The 20,504-nt window shown below is 52.8% G+C and overlaps 1 protein-coding gene across 1 annotated transcript; it reads left to right on the top strand.

Annotated features, from left to right (window-relative positions):
- Window positions 1-4,220: 4,220 nt before the first annotated feature.
- On the top strand, window positions 4,221-19,069 carry PES1 (pescadillo ribosomal biogenesis factor 1). The gene is made up of 15 exons (XM_035017373.1): window positions 4,221-4,317; window positions 7,264-7,343; window positions 8,100-8,253; window positions 9,461-9,570; window positions 11,678-11,849; window positions 11,940-12,029; window positions 14,795-14,911; window positions 15,034-15,108; window positions 15,334-15,420; window positions 15,557-15,687; window positions 16,054-16,179; window positions 16,300-16,484; window positions 16,950-17,116; window positions 17,266-17,427; window positions 18,566-19,069. The coding sequence occupies exons 1-15, from the start codon at window positions 4,294-4,296 to the stop codon at window positions 18,647-18,649; spliced, it is 1,764 nt and encodes a 587-aa protein (XP_034873264.1). The 5' UTR covers window positions 4,221-4,293; the 3' UTR covers window positions 18,650-19,069.
- The last annotated feature ends 1,435 nt before the right edge of the window (window positions 19,070-20,504 follow it).

The following is a 20,504-nucleotide window of genomic DNA, read 5'->3' as shown; positions in this document are numbered from 1 at the left end:
AAAGCATGTTTTCCAAGAGACTCAAATATTCTTAGTTTCTCTGCAATAAGAAGGCAAAAGCGCAAACCTATGTTCAGTAATCAATGCTTTAGTATTTTATCTCATTTGGAAAAGACTTAGATGTCCAATGAATTCAGTTCCAATTTATCATCCAAGCAAAACTTTATTTTTTTTTATTTTTTATTTTTTTATAAATATTCAGCTGAAATGTCAGCTCTTTTATTTTTTTTTTAAGATTTTATTTATTTATTTGAGAGAGAGAGTGAGAGAGAGAAAGAGCACAAGAGGGGGGAGCAGGAGAGGGAGAAGCAGACTCCCTGCTGAGCAGGGAGCCCGATGCGGGACTCGATCCCGGGACTCCAGGATCATGACCTGAGCCGAAGGCAGTCGCTTAACCAACTGAGCCACCCAGGCGCCCCCAAGCAAAACTTTAAAGTTTCAGATTTTGAAAGCTATCTTAACAATTACACATGAAAACTTTGAGACAGACAGAATTAACCACCATTTAAGTCATTTTTTGCTGACAAATTGCAACAGAGATAACATGAGCTTATTTGACCTTCGCTAAGCCTTGGTAGAATAAAGGTTTCATATTTAATGCCGATAACTCTAAAGACATACCTACCTTAATTAAACTAACAAACTTAAATTAGTCTAAATACTGAATTGTGTCCCACCTGGGTCCACTTAAAAGTCAATCAATTTGTTCTCCATTGTCAATTTTTACCTGAGGCACCGGTGGGGAAATTTGAAGTGGGTGGTGTTAAGTCCAAGGAGGTGCTCTTCTCTCCTTGACTGCGAGGGTAGGAGGAGGAGCCAATGGTGCCAGAGGCACTGAGGATGGTATAGGAACTAGTTATGGGGGCACCTGGGTGGCTCAGTTGGGTTAAGTGTCTGCCTTCAGCTCGGGTCATGATCTCAGGGTCCTGGGATCGAGTCCTGCATCGGGCTCCCTTCCCCGCAGGGAGCCTGCTTCTCCCTCTCCCTCTGCCTCTCTCTGTCTCTTGTGAATAAATAAGTAAAATCTTAAAAAAAAAAAAAAGGAACTAGTTATGCAGGCAGCACCCAAAGTGGTGCAGAAACAGGAGGAGGAGTTGGTAGAAGAGGCGAGAGGACTCCCAGTTCTAAAGCTTGTCAGCTCAGACAGATGAGCAGACACCATGTTTTTTCCACCAACACAGGGGAATATGCAGTCCACGTCAGAAGACAGGGAACTTCCTCAAAACAAAAGGAGTTTCGGCAGCTGCTGGGGGAATATTCCTTAAAGTTCCCATCCCAAGGTAGACTAACCACAGTTAGCTCCAATTATCATAGCCATTAATCTGGGAAATGAATGAGGGAGAAGCCCCACATCTATTATGGGGAGGATCAGTAAGAGAGGATCAGCATCCCCTTCATTAGGGATGGCCTGTGTTTCTTCCAGCAACCTGGATTGATCAGGAGGAGGCCTATTTAGTTAATGATCATCCAACATGTCAGGTGGGAGTTTATCAGTCTGATTTGTGGCCAAACACATTCTGCAAGAGGCCCTTAGGTCCGGGTCCTGATTTTGAGCCATGAAGGCCTGGACCTAGGGACCTAGGGTACCTACGTCTATTTGCCCTGTTTCCTGCAGAAGAGATCTGACAAACTATATTATACTGAGGTCATGCAGTGTTCCAGAAGATCAGTCCTTTCCTAAATTTTGCAATCCTAATTGTTTCCAGTGGGTTAAAACGCATTCCAAGGGAGAGTCCTTGGGAACTGAGGAAGTTTCTCGGTCCATTGCCAAGAAAATCCATCTCCCCCACCCCGACTTCCGGGGGCTTCCCACGAAGGATACGTCAGAGGTTCCAGGTGTCAAAAGTGACCCGAGGTAGCCCTTGAACGATATCACTATGATCACCACCCTGCCCTGTAGGCGGATGCTAGTGTCCCCCTGCTTCCCCATCGCATTCTATACTACAAATGGGTGCCAGTGTATGCACCGAGATGCCATGCCATGCCTTGCCACAAAGAACTCGTCCTTTTTAACCCATGGAAAACAATAGAAAAGTTTTACAAGGGGAAATTACCCAATTTTGTAAATTAAGTAGTAAGTAGGGGACATTGATGGAAAAGAGTTAAGGTGGAAATCCATCATAATCTAAGTGACATTCTAACGCATGTAGTCCTTACAGCTAACTTCCCTAGGAAATGTCCCGGGTTGGGTTTTAATTCAGTTGGGTGGGTACTGGTTTTGGCTAGCTCCGAATGGAGGTCTCACGGCCAGAAGTGGCTTAACCAGAGATGGGGAGGGGACCACATTAGACCAATGAGGAAGAAACCTCACACAGGAGTCTTAAGATTGGCAGCTGACCTAGTGACTTAGGTGGCTCTCCCGTGCCCCCCCCCCCCCCGACCAAAAAGACAACTTTGTATAAGGACAGATACGAAGAGAGGACATCAAGTTTCTGGGTCTTATTTTCATTCGGCCAGGGGACTAACTTCCAGCCAAAAGGCAGGCTTTTTCCTTCCCGTAGAGCAACCATGAGCTAGAAGATAGCAGCCTCAGCAATCGACATGAAAGTGTTCCAATAAGACCGTACTCCTTGAAAAGCCCCTGAAATGAAAGTAAAAGAAGAGAAAGTACTTACCAAGTTTGCACCGAGGATCAGAGCCCAGATGAGAAGACTCAGGCTACATGTTGGGGACACCAAAATGATGTGAGATGGCGTCTGGAGGGAACGGTCAAGAAAGAATTCTTGAGGGCGCCTGGGTGGCTCAGTTGGTTAAGCGACTGCCTTCGGCTCGGGTAATGATCCTGGAGTCCCAGGATCGAGTCCCGCATCGGGCTCCCTGCTCAGCAGGGAGTCTGCTTCTCCCTCTGACCCTCCCGCCTCTCATGCTCTCTCTATCTCATTCTCTCTCTCAAATAAATAAATAAAATCTTTAAAAAAAAAAGAAAGAATTCTTGAGATGTTTTATGTTGCAAAAAAGGTGATTTTGTTAAAGCACAGGGACAGGACCCATGGACAGAAGGAGCTGCACTAGGGTCGTGAGGAGTGGCTGATTATATACTTCCAAGCTGGGAGGGGGTTAGGGATAGCCTAAGTCCCTAAGGAATTTGGAAGCAAGGTTTCCAGGACCTTGAGGGGTCTTTTACTACTGTCTAGTAGAATATTAGTCATGAGACCCTTCAGATGTACATCAGTGGGCCATATGTTTGGGGGACAATTGCTAAACATAATTTGGGGGTGGGGGGTGGGTAGAGATAAAAGAAGTTTCCAAAGGGATTTTCATATGTTAAAGAAGACTTACAGATCCTGGCGGTTGAGCTAATGTCAAGCTAAGGTTGCCTTTTGCTTCTAGCCAAGTATTAACATTGAGGAAGCTGAGCTCCTGGAGGAAGGTCACCTTGTCTGTCCCAAGTACTTGTCAATGGGCTGTACGTTATAAGGAAATTTAATTTTTTTTCTATATTTCTTTTGCCTTTGTTCTCCACATCACACACCATCTGAAGGTGGTGTGAATATTTGTATAAACCTTGTAATTATCCTTTGAGGAACACAATACGGAAGGTAATATGTATATACTAAAAGCTCAAACGCGCTGAATGTACTTTTAAAATATACCACAAGTTCTATAGCTCTGCTTCGCCTTTTGTCATTTTTCAATTCACCGCTAAGGCTCAGAACATGTAAGTGGTCTCTCGGGTCACTACACTTCTCTGAGGAAAAAAGTCTGCTTTTGATCCACTTTATCCCCCTAAAAGGCGATGAACCAAAGGGAAAGCCACAGGCGACCTGCGGGGAGAACAGCCCAGCCTCACTAAGTGCCCCTGGCGGCCGCTTTTCCTCAGGAGGAGCCTAGTTCCGAGGGCGCCTAGCAACCGTTACCGTGACAACGCCACTGGCGCTCACTCACCTCAGAGTGTGGCTTTCCTCTGTATCCCAGAGGGTACTGCGCTGTCGCTAAGCCTTCCGCCACTCTCCATCCCAACATGCAACGGGGCTCATAAAGTCGAGCGATCGTCACCAGGATGGTTATAGAAACGCCTGAATAGCTGCGTTCGTTTAAACATTAAAACTGCCGTAATAGGCCCACAGATGAGAAAGAACTCTAGAGAGTGGTCTCAGTGATTTTTTTTCAGGAAGCTGAATTGTAAATTTCAAGGAGGAAAGCCAAATATTTCCCTAGACTCGCTCAGGCACCGCATCGGGCAGCCCGCGCAGACCGGCGCTGTGGGGGCCTCGGGGCCCTAGGCAGGGCCCGTGCGGGAGGAAGTGGCGCTGTCTGTCCGCGCGGCGCGCGTAGACCCTTCAGCGTGGAGCAATGGGAGGCCTGGAGAAGAAGAAGGTGAATGGGGCAGAACCCCGGGAGGGGTGGCGCTGGGGAGAGGGGGGCGGGGAGGGAGGTGGGAGCGAGGGAGCCAGGGGACTGCACCTTTTCTGGCCGTGGCCACTCATGCGTTCAGAAACGGCTGGAATCAACGGGATGAGAGACATTTATGAGAAGGGGTCCGAGGATGGGCGAGGATGGCAGTACTCGGCCGATGAAGCCCGGGAAAGAGCCCTGGAGTAGGGCTGTAAAAGAACGTTGGGAGTTACCAAAGAAAGCCTCACCCCAAATGCAGACCGGGCCGAAAGACAACTGTTCACTGAAACAGTAATAAACATTACCGTTACGTCAAGTTTATCATCTCCAAAACTTGTTATCCCTTCTCTGTTGAGCCTGCCCTGGACACTGGGGAGGGAAACATAAACAATCAAATGTGGTCCCTGCCTTCCCCGAGCTCACTTTCTAGCGGGGAAAGGACATAAACAACCAAATAAAACGATCACATATTGTTAAATGTGATGTGAAAGATAAGGGTGGAGAATATAAAAGTATACTTACTTTAGTTAGTGTTGTGTTGGAAGGTCTCTCTGACTCAACATTTAAGCTGAAATCTGAAAGATCAGAAGATCCCAGATAGGTTCTGGGCCATGGGAGTGCTTAGCGAGCAAACCTAGCAGGGGAAACTCAGTGCCAAGACCGTTAGGTGGGAAAGGCTTTCTGTATGCAAGAAATTAGGACATCAAGATGGCTGGGGTATAGCAAACTAAGGGAAGAATGGCATTTGGTGAGCTTGAGGTTAGACAGGGACCAGATGTGCAAGGTCTGTGAGCCACCAGGAGGAGCTTGGATTTTATTCCAAGTGCAGTAGGCCTCAACTAAAGGAGAAGTACCATGGTCGGTTTTTCAGGGATTTCTTATTGCTGTATAGAGAATCACCTTGGTGGTATGAAAAGATTGGGGAAGGGATGAAGGTGAGGAAGATGTAGTTGCCTCCTGTTTCCTTCAGATTGAAAGTTCCTGTTGCCTGTTTATGTTTAACCCAACACACTATTGAACAACCAGTAAGTGCTAATGTTTGGAATTGCAAAGATATTAAATGGAAAATCTTCCCTTGCAGCACAGATGTAGCTATGTAAACAAATCACGACAGTTTTTAATGCTGGTTTTCACAAGGATTTTGAGCCAGATAACGCTTTTTTTTTTTTTTTTTTGACAGAGCACAAGCAGGGGGGAGCGGCGGGGAGAGGGAGAAGCAGGCTTCCTGCTGAGCAGGGAGCCCCCAGAACCCTGGGATCACGATCTGAGCTGAAGGCAGACGCTTAACCGACTGAGCTACCCAGGCACCTGGAGCCAGATAACCCTTTGTCGTAGAGAGGGCTGTCCTGTGCATCATAGAGTATTTAGTAGCATCCTGACTTTTTACACGCTAGATGCCAGCGGCACTCAACAATCCAAAATGCCTAATTCCCTTCCCTCCATCCCACACACACCCAAGGAGTAAAATCACCCCAGTTGAGAACTACTTGTCTACTTGATGTTTAAAAGGATAAGCATGATGACAGATGTGTGTGTGATGTAAGGCAATGGAAAACACTTTTCATGAAGACCTAACTTTCTGAGGCAGTCTGAAGCTCATCTTTGTAGCCCCAGTAGACAGTTTCTTGAGGAAAGAATAAATGAAGGCTGTATTTGGTGGCGGGGGGTGATCGGAAGGTGGGGGGTCATAAGTATACTCTTTGAGGGGCTGTATGTTTATCTCTTTAGAGCTAGACCTGGCCATCAAGGTCCCTGCTGCCTTAATGCAGAGGATGATCTTGTTTGGAAAGGACATTCTTGGTACAATGCACTGCTTCTCTTTATCATTGATACAGAGATGGGAACATGAGGCCGCATCTTGGCACTACAGATACCCACATGGTTGCATCAGACAGTATGCTCCTTGGGGGTAGGTAGAGACCAGGCCTTCTGTCTTCATTGCCCTCATAGCATCTAGCTTAATACAAGGAACATTGTAGAGGTCCTCTTATTTTCTGTTAAATGAATGAATGGTGGAGGGGAGAGGCTTTGATTTAGAGCTTGCATTCTCAGCTAGATATCACCTGCAAGGGAACAAGAATTAGTTGAAGGGATCTTAGATATTTCAATGGGGGCGCCTGGTGGCTCAGTTGATTAAGCTTTTGACTCTCGACTCCAGCTCAGGTTGTGATCTCAGGGTCATCAGGGTTCTGCACTCAGCGAGGAGTCTGCTGGAGATTCTCTTCCTCTACCACCTCAAGAGCTCTTTCTCTCTCCTCCTCCCCTTCTCTCTAAAATACATAAACAAAATCCTTAAAACAAAAAAAAGACCGCATTACATAATAATCTTGGGTATGTCTGCAGTATTAACATTTCATGGGGCTGTGAGAGGGGACAGTTAAGGGGGGAAACGGTCTAAAAAGGCTTCTGGTGGTAGGGATTGGTTATAATGGAAAAGTTGAAAAAACTGGCTTAGGGGATTAGGCACTGAGGCTGAGGACTCAGACCTACATTTGAATCCCAGCCCTTGAAAAGTTATGTGACCTGGATAGGTTATTTGACTGAGCCTGTTTCTTCTCAGTAAAATGGGAATTTTAATCGCACCCATGCCACGGTGTTGTGAGGATTAAACGAAATAATGTGTGGCAATCACTAATTATAATGGCCAATACTTAGAGCTACTACCAAGTGCTTGGCGTAGCACCTGATCCATAGCAACCTTGTCCCCAGCATCATGCAGATGTGTGTGTCCTTTACACTGATTATTGCAAGGACAGTGCAGGAGAGCATGTTCAGGCGGGTGGACTCCCTCCCTATAGCATTTCCTGTCCCAGAAGCCTCTTGGCTACTTGTCCACAGTGATTGTTGCCTCTGGCCTGATGCGTGCCCAGAGATTGATGTCATCACAGCAATCACTGCTAATGGTCAATTGGTTTTGTTCTCCCCAAGTATGAACGAGGCTCTGCCACCAACTACATCACCCGAAACAAAGCCCGGAAGAAGCTGCAGCTGAGCCTGGCTGACTTCAGGTGAGGTTGGGGAAGGGTGGAATAGGGGAACCACGGGGGGTGCCCAGGCAGTGAGTCACACTCAGTGATGGTGAAGACTCAGCCGCATCCCTGTCTTACCTGCACTGCCACAAACTCTGTCTAGAATTCTGATAAGCCCTCCTCTTTCTAGTCTGGTTTTGCTTTAATGAGCTATGCTTTGCCAGGGGTGGGTCTGTGGAGAAGCTGGAGAATGGGTCGTGCCACTCTGGGTCATCAGAATGAGCTCACTGCTACAGTGCGTTGCTGCTTTCTGGCTGGGTCTTTGTCACCCATCCCCTCCCTTCTGGCAGAACAGACCTCTGATCCTGAAGCTAGAGGTTCTCAGCTCCTCGTAGAGTCAAATCCATAGTTTTCCACAGCCTGTGGGCCCTGCTTTGTGGCCCACTTTTAGTCACCCAGCACCTTCTACCCTTACAGCCTCTGTCCTTCCAGAATGCTTTTCCCTCTACCTTTTATATGGCTGAAATGTCAGTTTCTCAGCAAGGCCTTTCCTGACTGCCTTTGCTAAAAGGGGTACCTGCCATCTGGCCCCTGTCAACATCCTGATTGTTTCTTTTCTGGTGTGTGTGACAATCTATGTTAGGTGATTTTCGGGGACTTGTGATTGTCAGATCCTGCACAGGGACATGAATTCTCCAAGGGCCCCTGTTTTCCCTGTTCACTGCTGTTTTGCAGGCTTGGTGTGGCCAGGGTTCAGCACGTTTACTGATAGAAGGAATGGCCTTTATCTTCCAGGCGGCTGTGTATCCTGAAAGGCATTTATCCCCATGAACCCAAACATAAGAAGAAGGTTAATAAGGGCTCCACAGCGGCCCGAACTTTTTACCTTCTTAAAGACATCAAGTTCCTCCTCCATGAGCCCATCGTCAACAAGTTCCGGGAATACAAGGTAAGGCCGGGGCTCTAGGGTCCGGATGGTGTCCATCACTGCTCTGTGACCCACCAACTGACCTTGGGCAGATTGTTTAACCTCTCTGAGCAAGCCTCAAAGGAATGTCTCAAGGATTAACTGAGATTCCATGTGGAAATGTGCACAGAACCTGGCAAATGATTAATGCTTTACCTGTTGTACCTTTTCCCTGGTTCTTTTGCAAAGTAAACTTATTGCCTTGAAGCAAAAATGGTACTATTTCAGGGGCTCTTTGGTGTAGTCTCTGCCCAAAGAAACTGCTCCTTTTAAAATTCTTTCTGGAATTGCTCCCAGGAGACCAAGCTTTCCATTCCATAAATGGAAACCATTAACTGCTCAAATGCCACAGGGAAAACAGAAACCTCAGACCAAATGCTGATAATTGAAAGCAGACTGCTGTTACTGAAGCCTTTGTGGAGCCCCTGGGCCAGGCTGAGTCCTGGGCTGGGAGGGGTGAGGCGCCACCTGGTGGCCACAGGAGACTGGCCAGCACCTGCTGCTGGCCCTCTTACTCAAGTCCAGGAGGTAGGTGGCTTGTTCTGTTTTGCTGCTGGGTTCTTTTAACTACTTAAACTCACTGCATTGGAAGAGGGCCTGTTGTGGGAAATGGCTATCTTGACTATTCAGCAGAGGTAGCCTTAGAGCCTCTGAAGAGCACCAAGGGCAGGCCTGACCAAAAGTACTTATAGGGAAGACATCAGTTGGTGTGGAGGACCTTCTGAGCCCATGCCTGGCCTCAGCTGCATTTTCCTGTGTGACCTAGCCCAAAACATGGACCTGTGGCTTGTTTCATGCCCACACAGACTGGTGCTCAGAATGGAGGCCAGCTTTCCTGGCCCTGAGCTGCCTTGCCGGCAGGTCGCTTCACCTCAGTTGGAAACTAGGGCTGAAAACATTATGTTTTCATGTAAACGTGTAGTGGAGTCAGCATGTCTGAGTGGTTATCTCTGGTCATCCATCACAGGGGTGCACCAAGCTGGCTCTGCTCATCCGTGTGGGTCAGTTTTGATGTTTTTTGGAGTTTACTGTTTTATACGTCCCAGCTGAGGGGATCAGATGGCACAGACAGCTGTGGTCAGCTTCAGGAGGCCCTGAGAGTCCTCCCGCCCCGTGTGTCCCTCTTTGGTGGAAGAGGGGTCTCCAGGAGCCCTTGGCCCCAGCATCAGCGATCTCTCTTCTCTCCCAGGTGTTTGTCCGGAAGCTCCGGAAGGCCTATGGGAAGAGTGAGTGGAACACTGTGGAACGTCTGAAGGACAACAAGCCCAACTACAAACTTGACCACATTGTCAAGGAGCGGTAAGTTAGGGACTCAGTCCTAGCACTGAGACTAAGACCAGGATCCTGCTCAAGTTGCTGGCATCCTTTTGGAGGAAGCAGACCAAAAAAAACAAACAAGTTGCTAGAATGATTGCAAGTCACAGCAAGTACCATGTGGGATGCTAACTGCATGAAGGGAACTCAGGGGGATATATGTTACCTACAGGTTTGTCAGAGTAGGTGTCTGGGGGCAGACACTTGAGCCAGCCAAGGGAAATGTGGTCCAAGCAGAAACAGCAGATGCAAAGGCCCTGTGGTGATTGAGATCCAGAGTTCTGGGATTGCACCCCAGGCACATGGGGCAGACATGGCAGACATGGCTGGGTGCCTCTGATCTTTTTTTTTTTTTTTAAGATTTTATTTATTTATTTGACAGAGAGAGAGCACAAGCAGGGGGAGCGGGAGGGAGAGGAAGAGGGAGAAGCAGGCTCCGTGCTGAGCAGAGAGCCTGATGCCGGGCTCAATCCCAGAACCCTGGGAGCATGACCTGAGCCCAGGCGCCCGTGGGTGCCTCTGATCTTAAGTGTTCTTGTCCAGCCTTCTCAGTAGTCCCACTCATCCATTGGCTAAGTCAGTGGTTCTTAACCAGTAGCAGTTTTGGCTTCCAGGAGACATTTGGCAATGTCTGGAGACACTTGTGGTTCTCATGATTTGGACATGGAGCAGGGAAAGAAGTCCTACTGGTGTGTAATGGGTAAAGACCAGGGAAGCTGCTAAACACCCTACAGTGCACAGGACAGTTCCCACCACACAGAACAATCGGCCCAAATTGTCAGTGGTGGTAAGGTTCAGAAACCCTGGGCTAATGAATGTCCATCTTCTCTTGGGGGCTGATGGCCTAGAAATACTCACTCCAGGCTGGATGGACTTGGCACCACTGAGTCAGGCCAGCCGTGGGCTAGCATGGAGAGAGCCCTGGCCTAGGAGCCTGACATGTGGTGTCCTCACCACAGCTCTGCAGCCTGCAAGCTGGGCGACCCAAGAAGAGTTCCTGCTCCAAGCACGTCCTCCTCCGAGCACGTGTGGAGCAAATGCAAAACTTGCACTAGGAAAAAGCCAAGTGTCTGGATTCATGCCCACACCAGGTGGCAGTGCGGTTATGGTGTTGCAAATCTGTGTCACCCCCCCCCCCCCCCGCCATTGCCTATAAAAAAGCAGGTGGCTCAGAAATAGTTGGGGCTGTTTCTACGAAGGTCCTGGCCCGGTTGGTGGGTTTGTGCGTGAGGTGTAGAGGGAACTTGGAGGCACCAGAGGGGCCCATTGAGGTTTCCGCCTGAGCACCAGAAGACCCGATGCCCCTCCTGCTGTTGTCTTTGGAGAGGTCCCTTGCAGCCTTTGTTCTGTCTCGGTGTGGTTTGAAGACTGGCAGGTTCCTCCTGGCGGATTGCAGGGAGTGATGCCACCTTGGGCTGGAGGGACCCTGGCCATCTCTGGTTTCATGGCTTTCACAGTCCCTTTTTGAAGCAGCGGAACGCTTTCTGCAAAAGAAAGCCTCCTGGAAGGCAGTTTGGGTGCCAGAGGCTCCGACAACTGCCCTGGCTAGGGAAGGGAGGCCCGAGGCCCTGTCTGTCCACTTGTCCCCAGGCCTTTCCAGGGAGCTACAGGAGCCCGATTTTAAACCAACAGTCTGGTCCAGCAATGTCATTTTCCAAATGAAATCCCTGGGGTTGGGTGAGGCCAAGTGACCCATCCTGGGCCACAACTGGGACTGGAATGAGGTGTCATTATACATACTCCAGTGTCCTCTCCATGACCCAGGCCCCCATCCATCAGCAGGGCAACCATGCAGTAATGGATCCTGCCAAGGACGGCTCATTCTCGTCAGCTTCCTCACTTGTCACAGGATTCCTGGAAGCGCTTTCTTGCTCTGGCTTTTCTTGGCCTAGGACTGAAAAAATTCCAACATTTTTACCCTTTGGTTCCAATTGGTTCTGCAAACTAGAAAGAGGGCTGGGTGATGAGGGACAAGACATAACTCACTCTGGTGACCTCTGGCGTGACTGACAGAGTGGACGAGGAGTCCAGGCCCCCCCGCCTGGAGCCCAGGTTAACCAAGCCTGTGAGCACTGCCCTCCTGGCCGTGCAGGTACCCCACATTCATAGACGCTCTGCGGGACCTGGATGATGCCCTCTCCATGTGCTTCCTCTTCTCGACCTTCCCACGGACTGGCAAGTGCCACGTGCAGACCATTCAGCTGTGCCGCCGGCTCACTGTGGAGTTCCTGCACTACGTCATAGCTGCCCGCGCCCTGCGCAAGGTGAGCCCACGGCCACCGGGGGGAGGGGCTGCCACTCTGCTCCCTGCCCTGCCTCCCAGTGCTTTTCACCCTACTGTCCCCTCCCTCCAGGTCTTCCTGTCCATCAAAGGCATTTACTACCAGGCCGAGGTGCTGGGGCAGCCCATCGTGTGGATCACACCCTATGCCTTCTCCCATGACGTGAGTATGCCCATGAGGAAGGCGGGGGCTTGTGCTGGGCCATTGCTCTTTCTCTGGCTCCTAGACAGACATAAGGACTTGGGCAGAGGGGGGATTTTGTTGTCCTGCATAGTCCAGCATGGGCTGGGTTCCCGAGTGCGGCCAGGGTAGGATGTGGGGTGAGGAATGTACCACACAGCATCATAGTGAGAGCCGGAGCCAGCCTGTGTGCAGTCCTCCCCAGCTGGGTGCCCTTGGACGTGTTCCTGCATCTCTCTGTGCCTTAGTTAATGAATGATGTGTTTCCACTTTCTAAGTCTTGTCCTGAGGATTTAAGGAAAAAAATCCTTCCAAGTGCCTGGTGCTTGGTCCTTTGGGACTGCTGAGTGAGCAGTGAGCAGCTTCCAAAGCTCGGACAGTAGCTGAGCCCAGCCCTACCTTCAGAGCCCTGGGGTCATCGTCCCGCTCTCCCACTAGTGGCTGCCAGACCTTGGCCAAGCTGCTGTGCTTAACTCCTCAGCTTCCCCTTACTCCCACTCAAGGCTGGGGGACCTGAGGTGGGGAGGGTGAGTATATGAGAAGCCATTAGCCCATGGCACTACTTCCTATTTATCTTGGTTTAGGCTGGGTGTTTTGGGCAGGGATTCACAGAGAGAAATCCTGGTTTTGCCTCCGCATGGGGCAGCATTAGCCTCTAGTCCCCCACATGGTCTGGGCCAGGCTGTCCTTCTGCCTGACTTGTCATCCTGTGGGCCTGCATATGGTCTGGTCTCCTGCCTGTGCCTGGAGCAGCAGATGCACCAGCCTGGCTGGACAATCTGTTTGCTGACCAGGTTATCAGGTACTGCAGGGTGAGCTGGGGGTCTGGGCCCCTCCCCTTTACTCTGGGCTGGCGGGGGTCCAAGGCCAGAACCCACTCTGACCGCAGGGTAACGGACATGTTTGGGGGCAGGCTGCAGTCTGTGGGTGAGAGGCGACTTGGCCCTCAGCAGTCCCCTCTTCCCACTCTCCGGGGCCGGCCTGTTGGTCAGAGTATGGCCCTTCCCTCTTCCCCGGTCCATCCCTCCTCTCCACCTCCTTCCTTCCTATCTTCTTGCCATGTCTCCTTCCTCCCTAGCTCTTCCTCTTTTTCCTTCTCTCTGATGTTCCACCCCCATGCTGCTCAGACTGGTCTTTGTATGTCCTCCGGGTGGTGAATAGGGCCCTGTGGAGGCCAGCCTCCACACAGCTGGCCCTGGGGGAAGGGAACAGGCCGCCCATTCCTCCTTCCTCCCTGGCCAGCTCATTGCCACTACTTCCTCTCAGCCGGAGGATGGGGGACCGGTCCTGGGTCATTACTGAGGCCCTCCTCTGCCTTCTTCCCCTGAGGAGCTAGTGCTGGGCTCCTCAAAGTAGGATCCAGGCAGGTAGTAGGTGGGCTGGGAAGGGGGGTGATGGGACCCTGCTTAGCGCTGTGCTGTGGAAAATGGAGTTATTGGGGCTCCTGGGTGTCTCAGTCGTTAGGCGTCTGCCTTCGGCTCCGGTCATGATCCCAGGGTCCTGGGATAGAGCCCCACATTGGGCTCCGTGCTCCGCGGGAAGCCTGCTTCTCCCTCTCCCCCGGCTTGTGTTCCTGCTCTCGCTGTCTCTCTCTCTGTCAAATAAATAAAATCTTTAAAAAAAAAAAAAGAAAGAAAGAAAATGGAGTTATGGAGTTAATTCTCAGATGCTTCCCTAGCAGATGCTCTTGGAAGGACGGAGGTATGAATGGGGGCACAGGTGGAGCACCTCTTGGTCCCTGCACCCTCATACCCACACTGCCCAATGGCAGAATAGAGAAACAGCACAAGGTCATGGGCATGCCTGGCATAAAAGGGACGTTGTGATCATTACCAGTTTTGACCTTGTTCAGCATATTCTGCCATCCAGGTCCTAGGGGGTCAACAGGGCTGGGCTAGCCTCCCTGGCTGTGGGGGGCAGTGCTGCTCAAGAGTTGAGACACTTTGTCTGGCTCTCAGATCCTTCCCCTGTTTTGCTTTATCAACTCCTCAAGGGCAAAGATAAGCCCTATCATGTCCCCTACTTACTGGGTTGGCAGCTCTCGAGGGTAGCCGTGTGCTTTGGCCCCAGGCAGGCAGCTTTTCTCCTGCCATTTCTCCAGAGCTTCCTGGGACCAAGTCAGGCAGCTGTCCCATCCTGTCCTGGGTCCTCAAGTTGTAGTTTTGTCTCTGGCATGGGCCTGAGACTGGGTCGCTGAATTGAGTGTCCATCCCAAGCCTCCTGCCAAGGCGTGAGGGTGCTGAGTTCCATCCACCCAGGCCGACAGACGCCAGCTGGGCTGGTGATGGGGCTAGGCATGGGGGGAGGCTAGCAGGCGAGCCCCGGAGAAGATGTTAAATGAAGATTGTGGGATGACTCATGGAGAAGGATGAGCTCTGACCAGACTGGCCCTGGAAGGCCGCCTCTGTGACCAAGTCTGGTTTGAGCTGGGACTTGCCAGATGAGTAGGGAACTGGGGCAGGGGCAGGGGAGCTCCAGCCAGTCCCTTTCATCTTCCCCTTTATGGCTTGGGGATCTGGCACTGGCCTCAGGATGCCCCTAACCCTGGGGAACCCTGTCCCGAGCCTCCCCCAAAGTGCTTGTGGTGGGACATGCCACATAGCCCCTTCTCATGGGGCAGGGGTCTGAAGGCAGGGCTGCCATGGAGGGGCCTTGGGCAGGTTGGAATCCCTCCCATGGGGGTCATCAGTGCCGTCTTTCCCCTCTACCTGCACCCTCACTGCCAATGGGTCCCCTGTGCCCCCCAGCACCCGACAGACGTTGACTACAGGGTCATGGCCACCTTCACCGAGTTCTACACCACTCTGCTGGGCTTCGTCAACTTCCGCCTCTACCAGTCGCTCAACCTGCACTACCCACCCAAGGTAGGGCCCAGCCCAGCCCAGCCCAGGTCCTTCTCAGTGTGCAGGGGCCACGGCCCTGCTCTCCCCACATGGAGGCGGGGGCTCTGGCATCCTCTCCCTCTGACCTTCCCCCTGCCTCCCAGCTGGAGGGTCAGGTCCACATAGAGGCGAAGGCCAGTGAGGACACCTACGCGTTGGACTCCGAGAGCTCCATGGAGGTGAGAGAGGCTTCCAGAGCACTGGTCCTGCATCCCCCCGCAGAAGGGTGGTCACTGGCCTGGGGGTGGGGTTGTGCATGGCTAGATGGGTGGGCTCGGGGCTTGCTCTTGGAACCCAAGCCCACTGATGTCCTAGAACTGTCACTGCTCCCCCTTCCCCACCGTGACCATGCTCCCAGACAAGACCTCCCACCTGTAAGCGGCAGCCCTTCTTCTTTCCTGTAGAAATTGGCGGCGTTGGGTGCCAGTCTGGCCCGCATGGTGGTGCCTGTGGAGGAGGAGGCTGAGGTGGATGAGTTTCCTGCTGATGGGGTGAGGACTGCGGGCCGGCGGAGGGGGGCGCCTTGGGACTGAAGGGTCTAGAGAGAGGCTGGGGACCATCTCCGCCCTGTGCCCTCCAGTGCGGGACTGGGCAGGCCCAACGGTGGCACGGCCTCTTTTGTGGCAGGAGACGACAGCGCAGGCGGAGGGCCTCAGGAAGGAGTTGGAGGCACAGGAAAAGCACAAGAAACTTTTTGAGGGCCTGAAGTTCTTCCTCAACCGTGAGGTGCCCCGCGAGGCCCTGGCTTTCGTCATCAGGTGGGAAGCTGACGGCAGCGGCTCTGCCCCGCTCTGGGCTGGGTCCCGGCCTGGATGCCCGCAGTGACCTCGGATGGTGGCAGCAACCACGCCTCAGGCGTGTGCTGCACATTCACTGGAGTGGGCGTGCGGAGCGTTCAGCCCGAGCACGCAGGTGGCACTCGCCCCCCGGGCAGCTAGCACCACCTTCTCACCGGCTTAGGGCCGGCCCCCACTGGGCCAGCACTGGAGGTGTTGGCCCGATGACGGGGGAGATCCCGGTGTGGGGGGAGGGCACGGGTGTGTCCTAGGAGGGGGAGCTTGTGGGCCACCTTCATGCTGGCGCTTCATGCTGAATACTCTTGTGCTCTCCCCCTGTGCCTGTAGGAGCTTTGGGGGCGATGTGTCCTGGGACCAGTCTCTGTGCATTGGGGCCACATATGATGTCACAGACTCCTGCATCACCCACCAGATCGTGGACCGGCCTGGGCAGCAGACACCTGTTATCGGCAGGTAGGTCCGCAGTGCTCTCATCCTTCTCCATCTGTTTGGGTTTCTGGGGGTGGAGGTCTGTCTCCAGCCCCAGATGCAGAGGGGCTTCAGGTTGCTTCCATGACCTGTCTCTGCCACCAGGTACTATGTGCAGCCCCAGTGGGTGTTCGACTGTGTGAATGCACAGCTCCTCCTCCCCGTGGCGGACTACTTCCCCGGAGTGCAGCTGCCTCCACACCTCTCACCCTTCGTGTCGGAGAAGGAAGGAGATTATGTCCCTCCCGAGAAGCTGAAGCTGTTGGCCCTGCAGCGGGGAGAGCACCCAGGTGAGCGGGCCAGGCGATGGGATGGATAGGTTCCTCCGGGCTGGCTTTGGCCTCATCTCATTGTTTCCCTCCTTGGCTACAAAGGTGGCAAGTTCCTGAGAATGGGACAGTAGGGGCACAAGGCCCTTTAAACCAACCTTTGGAGTCAGGCTTACGAGAAGGGAACGAGTCTGTCCTACAGTCAGCTGTTGCTTGATGTGCAGAGTGACCGAGCAGGAGCGGTCTGGAAGTTGTCATGGGTATTTACGTAGGAGGTGGCAGAGCTCAGGGTCGGGGACCTGGAGTTTCCTCCGAAGGCAGCTGGGGCTGTGGGGAGAGGTGCCAGGAGGAGCCACAATTGGGACAGCCGTGCACTCCCTTTGGAGTGTCTTCGTGGCTGAAGAGCATGGTGCCTGGGCCCAGCTGTTGGTCTGCAGGGAGAAGGGGAGGCTCTCAGGGCTTTCAGCAGTCATTGCCCTTTTATAGGAAATATGGGTGAATCTGAAGAGGAGGATGAGGAGGAAGACGATGATGGTGATGGTGATGAAGGGGGAGAAAATGAAGAGGAGGAGGAAGAAGATGCAGAGGCTGGTTCAGAAAAGGAAGAAGAGGCCCGGCTGACAGCCCTGGAGGAGCAGAGGATGGAGGGGAAGGTACTAGGAGGCTGACGGGGGGGGCACAGCCTGGGAAGCAGCCACACTGGCCATCTTCGGTGCCAGCCCCGGCCTAGAAGGGCAAGAGCCAGGGGACTGGTCGGGGTGGGGGGACCCACCATCCACAAGTGTCCACCCTGTGTCCCCAGAGGCCCAGAGTGATGGAAGGCACCGTGAAGCTGGAGGACAAGCAGAGGCTGGCCCAGGAGGAGGAGAATGAAGCCAAGCGCCTAGCCATCATGATGATGAAGAAGCGGGAGAAGTACCTTTATAACAAGATCATGTTTGGCAAGAGGCGCAAAATCCGAGAGGTGAGTCCCCACCACCCGCCTGAGACTCCAGATGTGGCCACCGGATGTGGCTGCACAGGTGAACTTGGGGGCTGACTGGCTCTCCTTTGCACAGACTCCGGGCCCTTTCTTAGCCTTTTTCTGAGGTTACCCGTCTGGCCTGGCCTGGCCCAGCCCCTGGGGCCCCCACCCAGGCCTGTATGGGCAGCTTGGTGTCAACAGCTTGTGCCTGGGCTTTCTTCAGAGTTTCAGTCTCCTTTCTGACACCCAGCTCTTTCTGAGTGTACTGACGTCTGGGGACAGAGGTGTCCCAGTAGACTCAGGACCCACTTTCACAAACGACCACTTAACAGATGTGCATAAAGCAGGAGGGACTGTGGGAGGTTTAGATTAAGTTTCTATTTTGTTTCCTCTTATTCACAAAGCCATAGATGCTCATTGTAAAAAAACTTTTTTTTTTTAAGTGCTTTGCAGAACTCTATAATCGGTGATGCGGGAGTGGCTCACAGTCCTGCCTTTGGGGTGATGTGTAGTAACAGCGCCTCAGTTTCTTCTGTGTGTGTAATAACATGGGATTTTAGAGCCATCATGCTGCATACAGGTTGTTTTGCAGTGTGTTTTTCATTTAACCATAGGGTGAATTTCTTGGCTATGACCTCATACAAGTGACCTGTTCTCTAGATAGGATTAGTTTTTCATTTTGAGGCATTCTTAGAAGACACCCTTGAGCACATCCCTGCCTCCCTCTGAAGTCTCTGCAGGGTATATTCACGGGCATGTAATTGCCAGGTTGAAAGGCCTAGGTATGTTTTGTAGTAGATGTTGCCAAATGGGCCGCAGGGGAAAGACCCCTCCCCAGCAACCTGGTGAAGGTTTGATTGGCATCCAGCTTCCCCAAGGAGGAAGGTAAAAATGGGGCAACTGCTTCCAGCTCTGGGAGCCTGGGATCCTCCTAACTTGTTATGGGCCCATTGGATCATAGAGCCCTAAAAGCAAAGGTAAAAGCTTGTTTCATTGCCTGAGGTTGTTCAGTTATTTTTCCTCCTGGTCATTTGCCTATTTAGCTTTCCTGGAAGCTCTGCCTTTAAGGGACAGCCTTGAGTGGGAAGAGGAGAGGTACCCCACAATCACAGCTTGATCCCCCCCTTTCTCCTCACAGGCCAACAAACTGGCAGAGAAGCGGAAAGCCCACGATGAGGCTGTGAGGTCTCAGAAGAAGGCCAAGAAGGCCAGGCCAGTGTGAGTGGTGGCAGCCTCTTGATGGGTGAGGCCCGCTCCCGGCAGCTGGACTTGGCATAGGCAGGCCGGAGGACGCAGGCTTGGTGGCAGACCAGAGTCTCTTCTGTTTTCATCCCCTTCCTCCCCTTCCGGCCCTGGCTTCCTCTCACGCTCTCTGGCTGGAGCCCCAGCCTCCGTTGGATGGAGCTCCCTGCTGGTGGCTGGGCAGAGGAGAGGCCTCCGTGCCCAGCCCAGCTTGATGCTCCCAGAAGTCAGTGACATCGAGGGTAGGGGCCTGACCAAGCCCCTCACCGGCTGCTTCCGTTTCCCCTGGCTTTCTGCAGCGCCCCCTTCCCCCCTGGGTTGGACCTGTGATTCTCCTGCTGCTGTGATGGGGTGAGGGTGAGGAAGCGTTTGTTATTAAACAGCTGGAGTTTTAGAACCAGTTGAATTCTATGTTCATGAACCTTCGTGGGGTTGGAGAAGGGCCACCTAGTGAAGTGGAGTCTGCCCTTGGCTCACATTCCAGCCCAGGTATTTTTCCTCTGTGAATGGTGCTTCCTCCTGTGTAAATTAAGGGTAGAAATTCTGGAGCCTCTCTGGGGGGTGGGGGCAGGGGGCGGGGGAGGAGGGTTCAATGGTAATGTTACGCAGACTTAGTAGTGTCGAGTGTCTAGTGAGTCAGGTACTCTGTAAATACCAACTGTGATTGTCATAACTTGCTGCTAGAGTGAGCCCAGAACGTGGAAGCCAGCACCCGATGGATCTGTGCAGCTTGAGTTGTGGGTACCAGCTTCACCTTGTAGGCTCCTCGGCAGAACCACCCAGTAACCCCCACTGTGGGCGTTGCATGCAGTCTGACCTGTGACCCTTGCTGGGCCGTCCTTGCAGCTTCCCACCTGACCCTGCCAGTGCCCTTGCCGAGACCTGGAGAGACATGCCTTGACCCGGATGGCCAGAGCCTCACAGCAGGGCCAGGGCCAGAAGCCAGCGCTCAGGATGGTCACTCAGCCCCTCCCAGATCAGGCAGGGAATTTCTGAATCGCCCCCTCAGGGGGCTGAAGGCTGTCAGGGGCAGAAGCCGGGGTGGCGGAGTGTGGGTTTGGAACTGGGCTTCATGTACCCCCAATCTAGGCACCTGAGGGCCTTGGCCCTCTTCCCCTCACTGTGCCCAGGCTCTGTAGAAGTTTTTTGGGCAGTGGCTGCAGGCCCACCCTGGGGACGGGGGGCGACGGGGTGGGAGGAGAATTTGGGCGGGCTCTGACAGAAGGACCAGAGGACCCAGGGCCCCTGTCTTGGCTGGGCCTTGCAGGGGGCGGAGAGGGCTATGTTATACTCTGGCATGCTCGTGGGGGTGCCATGCTTCCAGAGGCAGGGATGGGATCAGGGCCTTTGGAGCCAAAGCCTGCCACCCTAGGGAATGACTTGGGCCTGCCTGGTTGCATGTGCATCCCAGGGCCATGGCAGGGTTGCTAGGGCAAGGCTGGAGAGCAAGCCAGTCGGATCTGGAAAAATCCCTGGCAGCCATACGGATGTGGAATTTTCCCCATTCCAGAGTCACCCAGTACTGGCGGGGGCAGCGGGGCTCTGACGCGGCCCGTGGCCCACTGAGTGGCCAGCAGGTTTTGCAATTCCCACAGCTGGAGCTGCACATTCCCAACCAGGCAGGCGTTAGTTCTCATCCTTGGTCCTCCTCTGCGGTGAGGAGGGAAGCTGGGCACTGAAGGTGGATCACGGAAGGGGCACCTGCATCCTGATGGTGCTATGCTTAGCCCTTATGGACACCGTGGAGAGGTGGGGTCAGTGGAGACCTCCTAGCGGCATGACTGTTTGGAGATGGGTCCCTTGCCTGAGCTTCCCTCAGGGGATCCTGGCACCCC

The sequence above is a fragment of the Mirounga leonina genome, unplaced genomic scaffold, assembly GCF_011800145.1.
Source record: "Mirounga leonina isolate KUSES-001 unplaced genomic scaffold, KU_Mleo_1.0 Mir_171, whole genome shotgun sequence".
In the NCBI taxonomy this organism is placed as follows: Eukaryota; Metazoa; Chordata; class Mammalia; order Carnivora; family Phocidae; genus Mirounga; species Mirounga leonina.
This window is presented reverse-complemented; position numbering and strand designations above follow the sequence as displayed.

What these genes read in the sequence shown, in the direction of transcription:
- PES1 (XM_035017373.1), top strand. Translation starts at nt 4,294, where the DNA reads ATGGGAGGCCTGGAGAAGAAGAAG. An exon ending in ACTCCGAGAGCTCCATGGAG is followed by an intron (nt 15,109 to 15,333) that starts GTGAGAGAGGCT and finishes TCTTTCCTGTAG; the next exon opens with AAATTGGCGGCGTTGGGTGC. An exon ending in GCCCTGGCTTTCGTCATCAG is followed by an intron (nt 15,688 to 16,053) that starts GTGGGAAGCTGA and finishes CTGTGCCTGTAG; the next exon opens with GAGCTTTGGGGGCGATGTGT.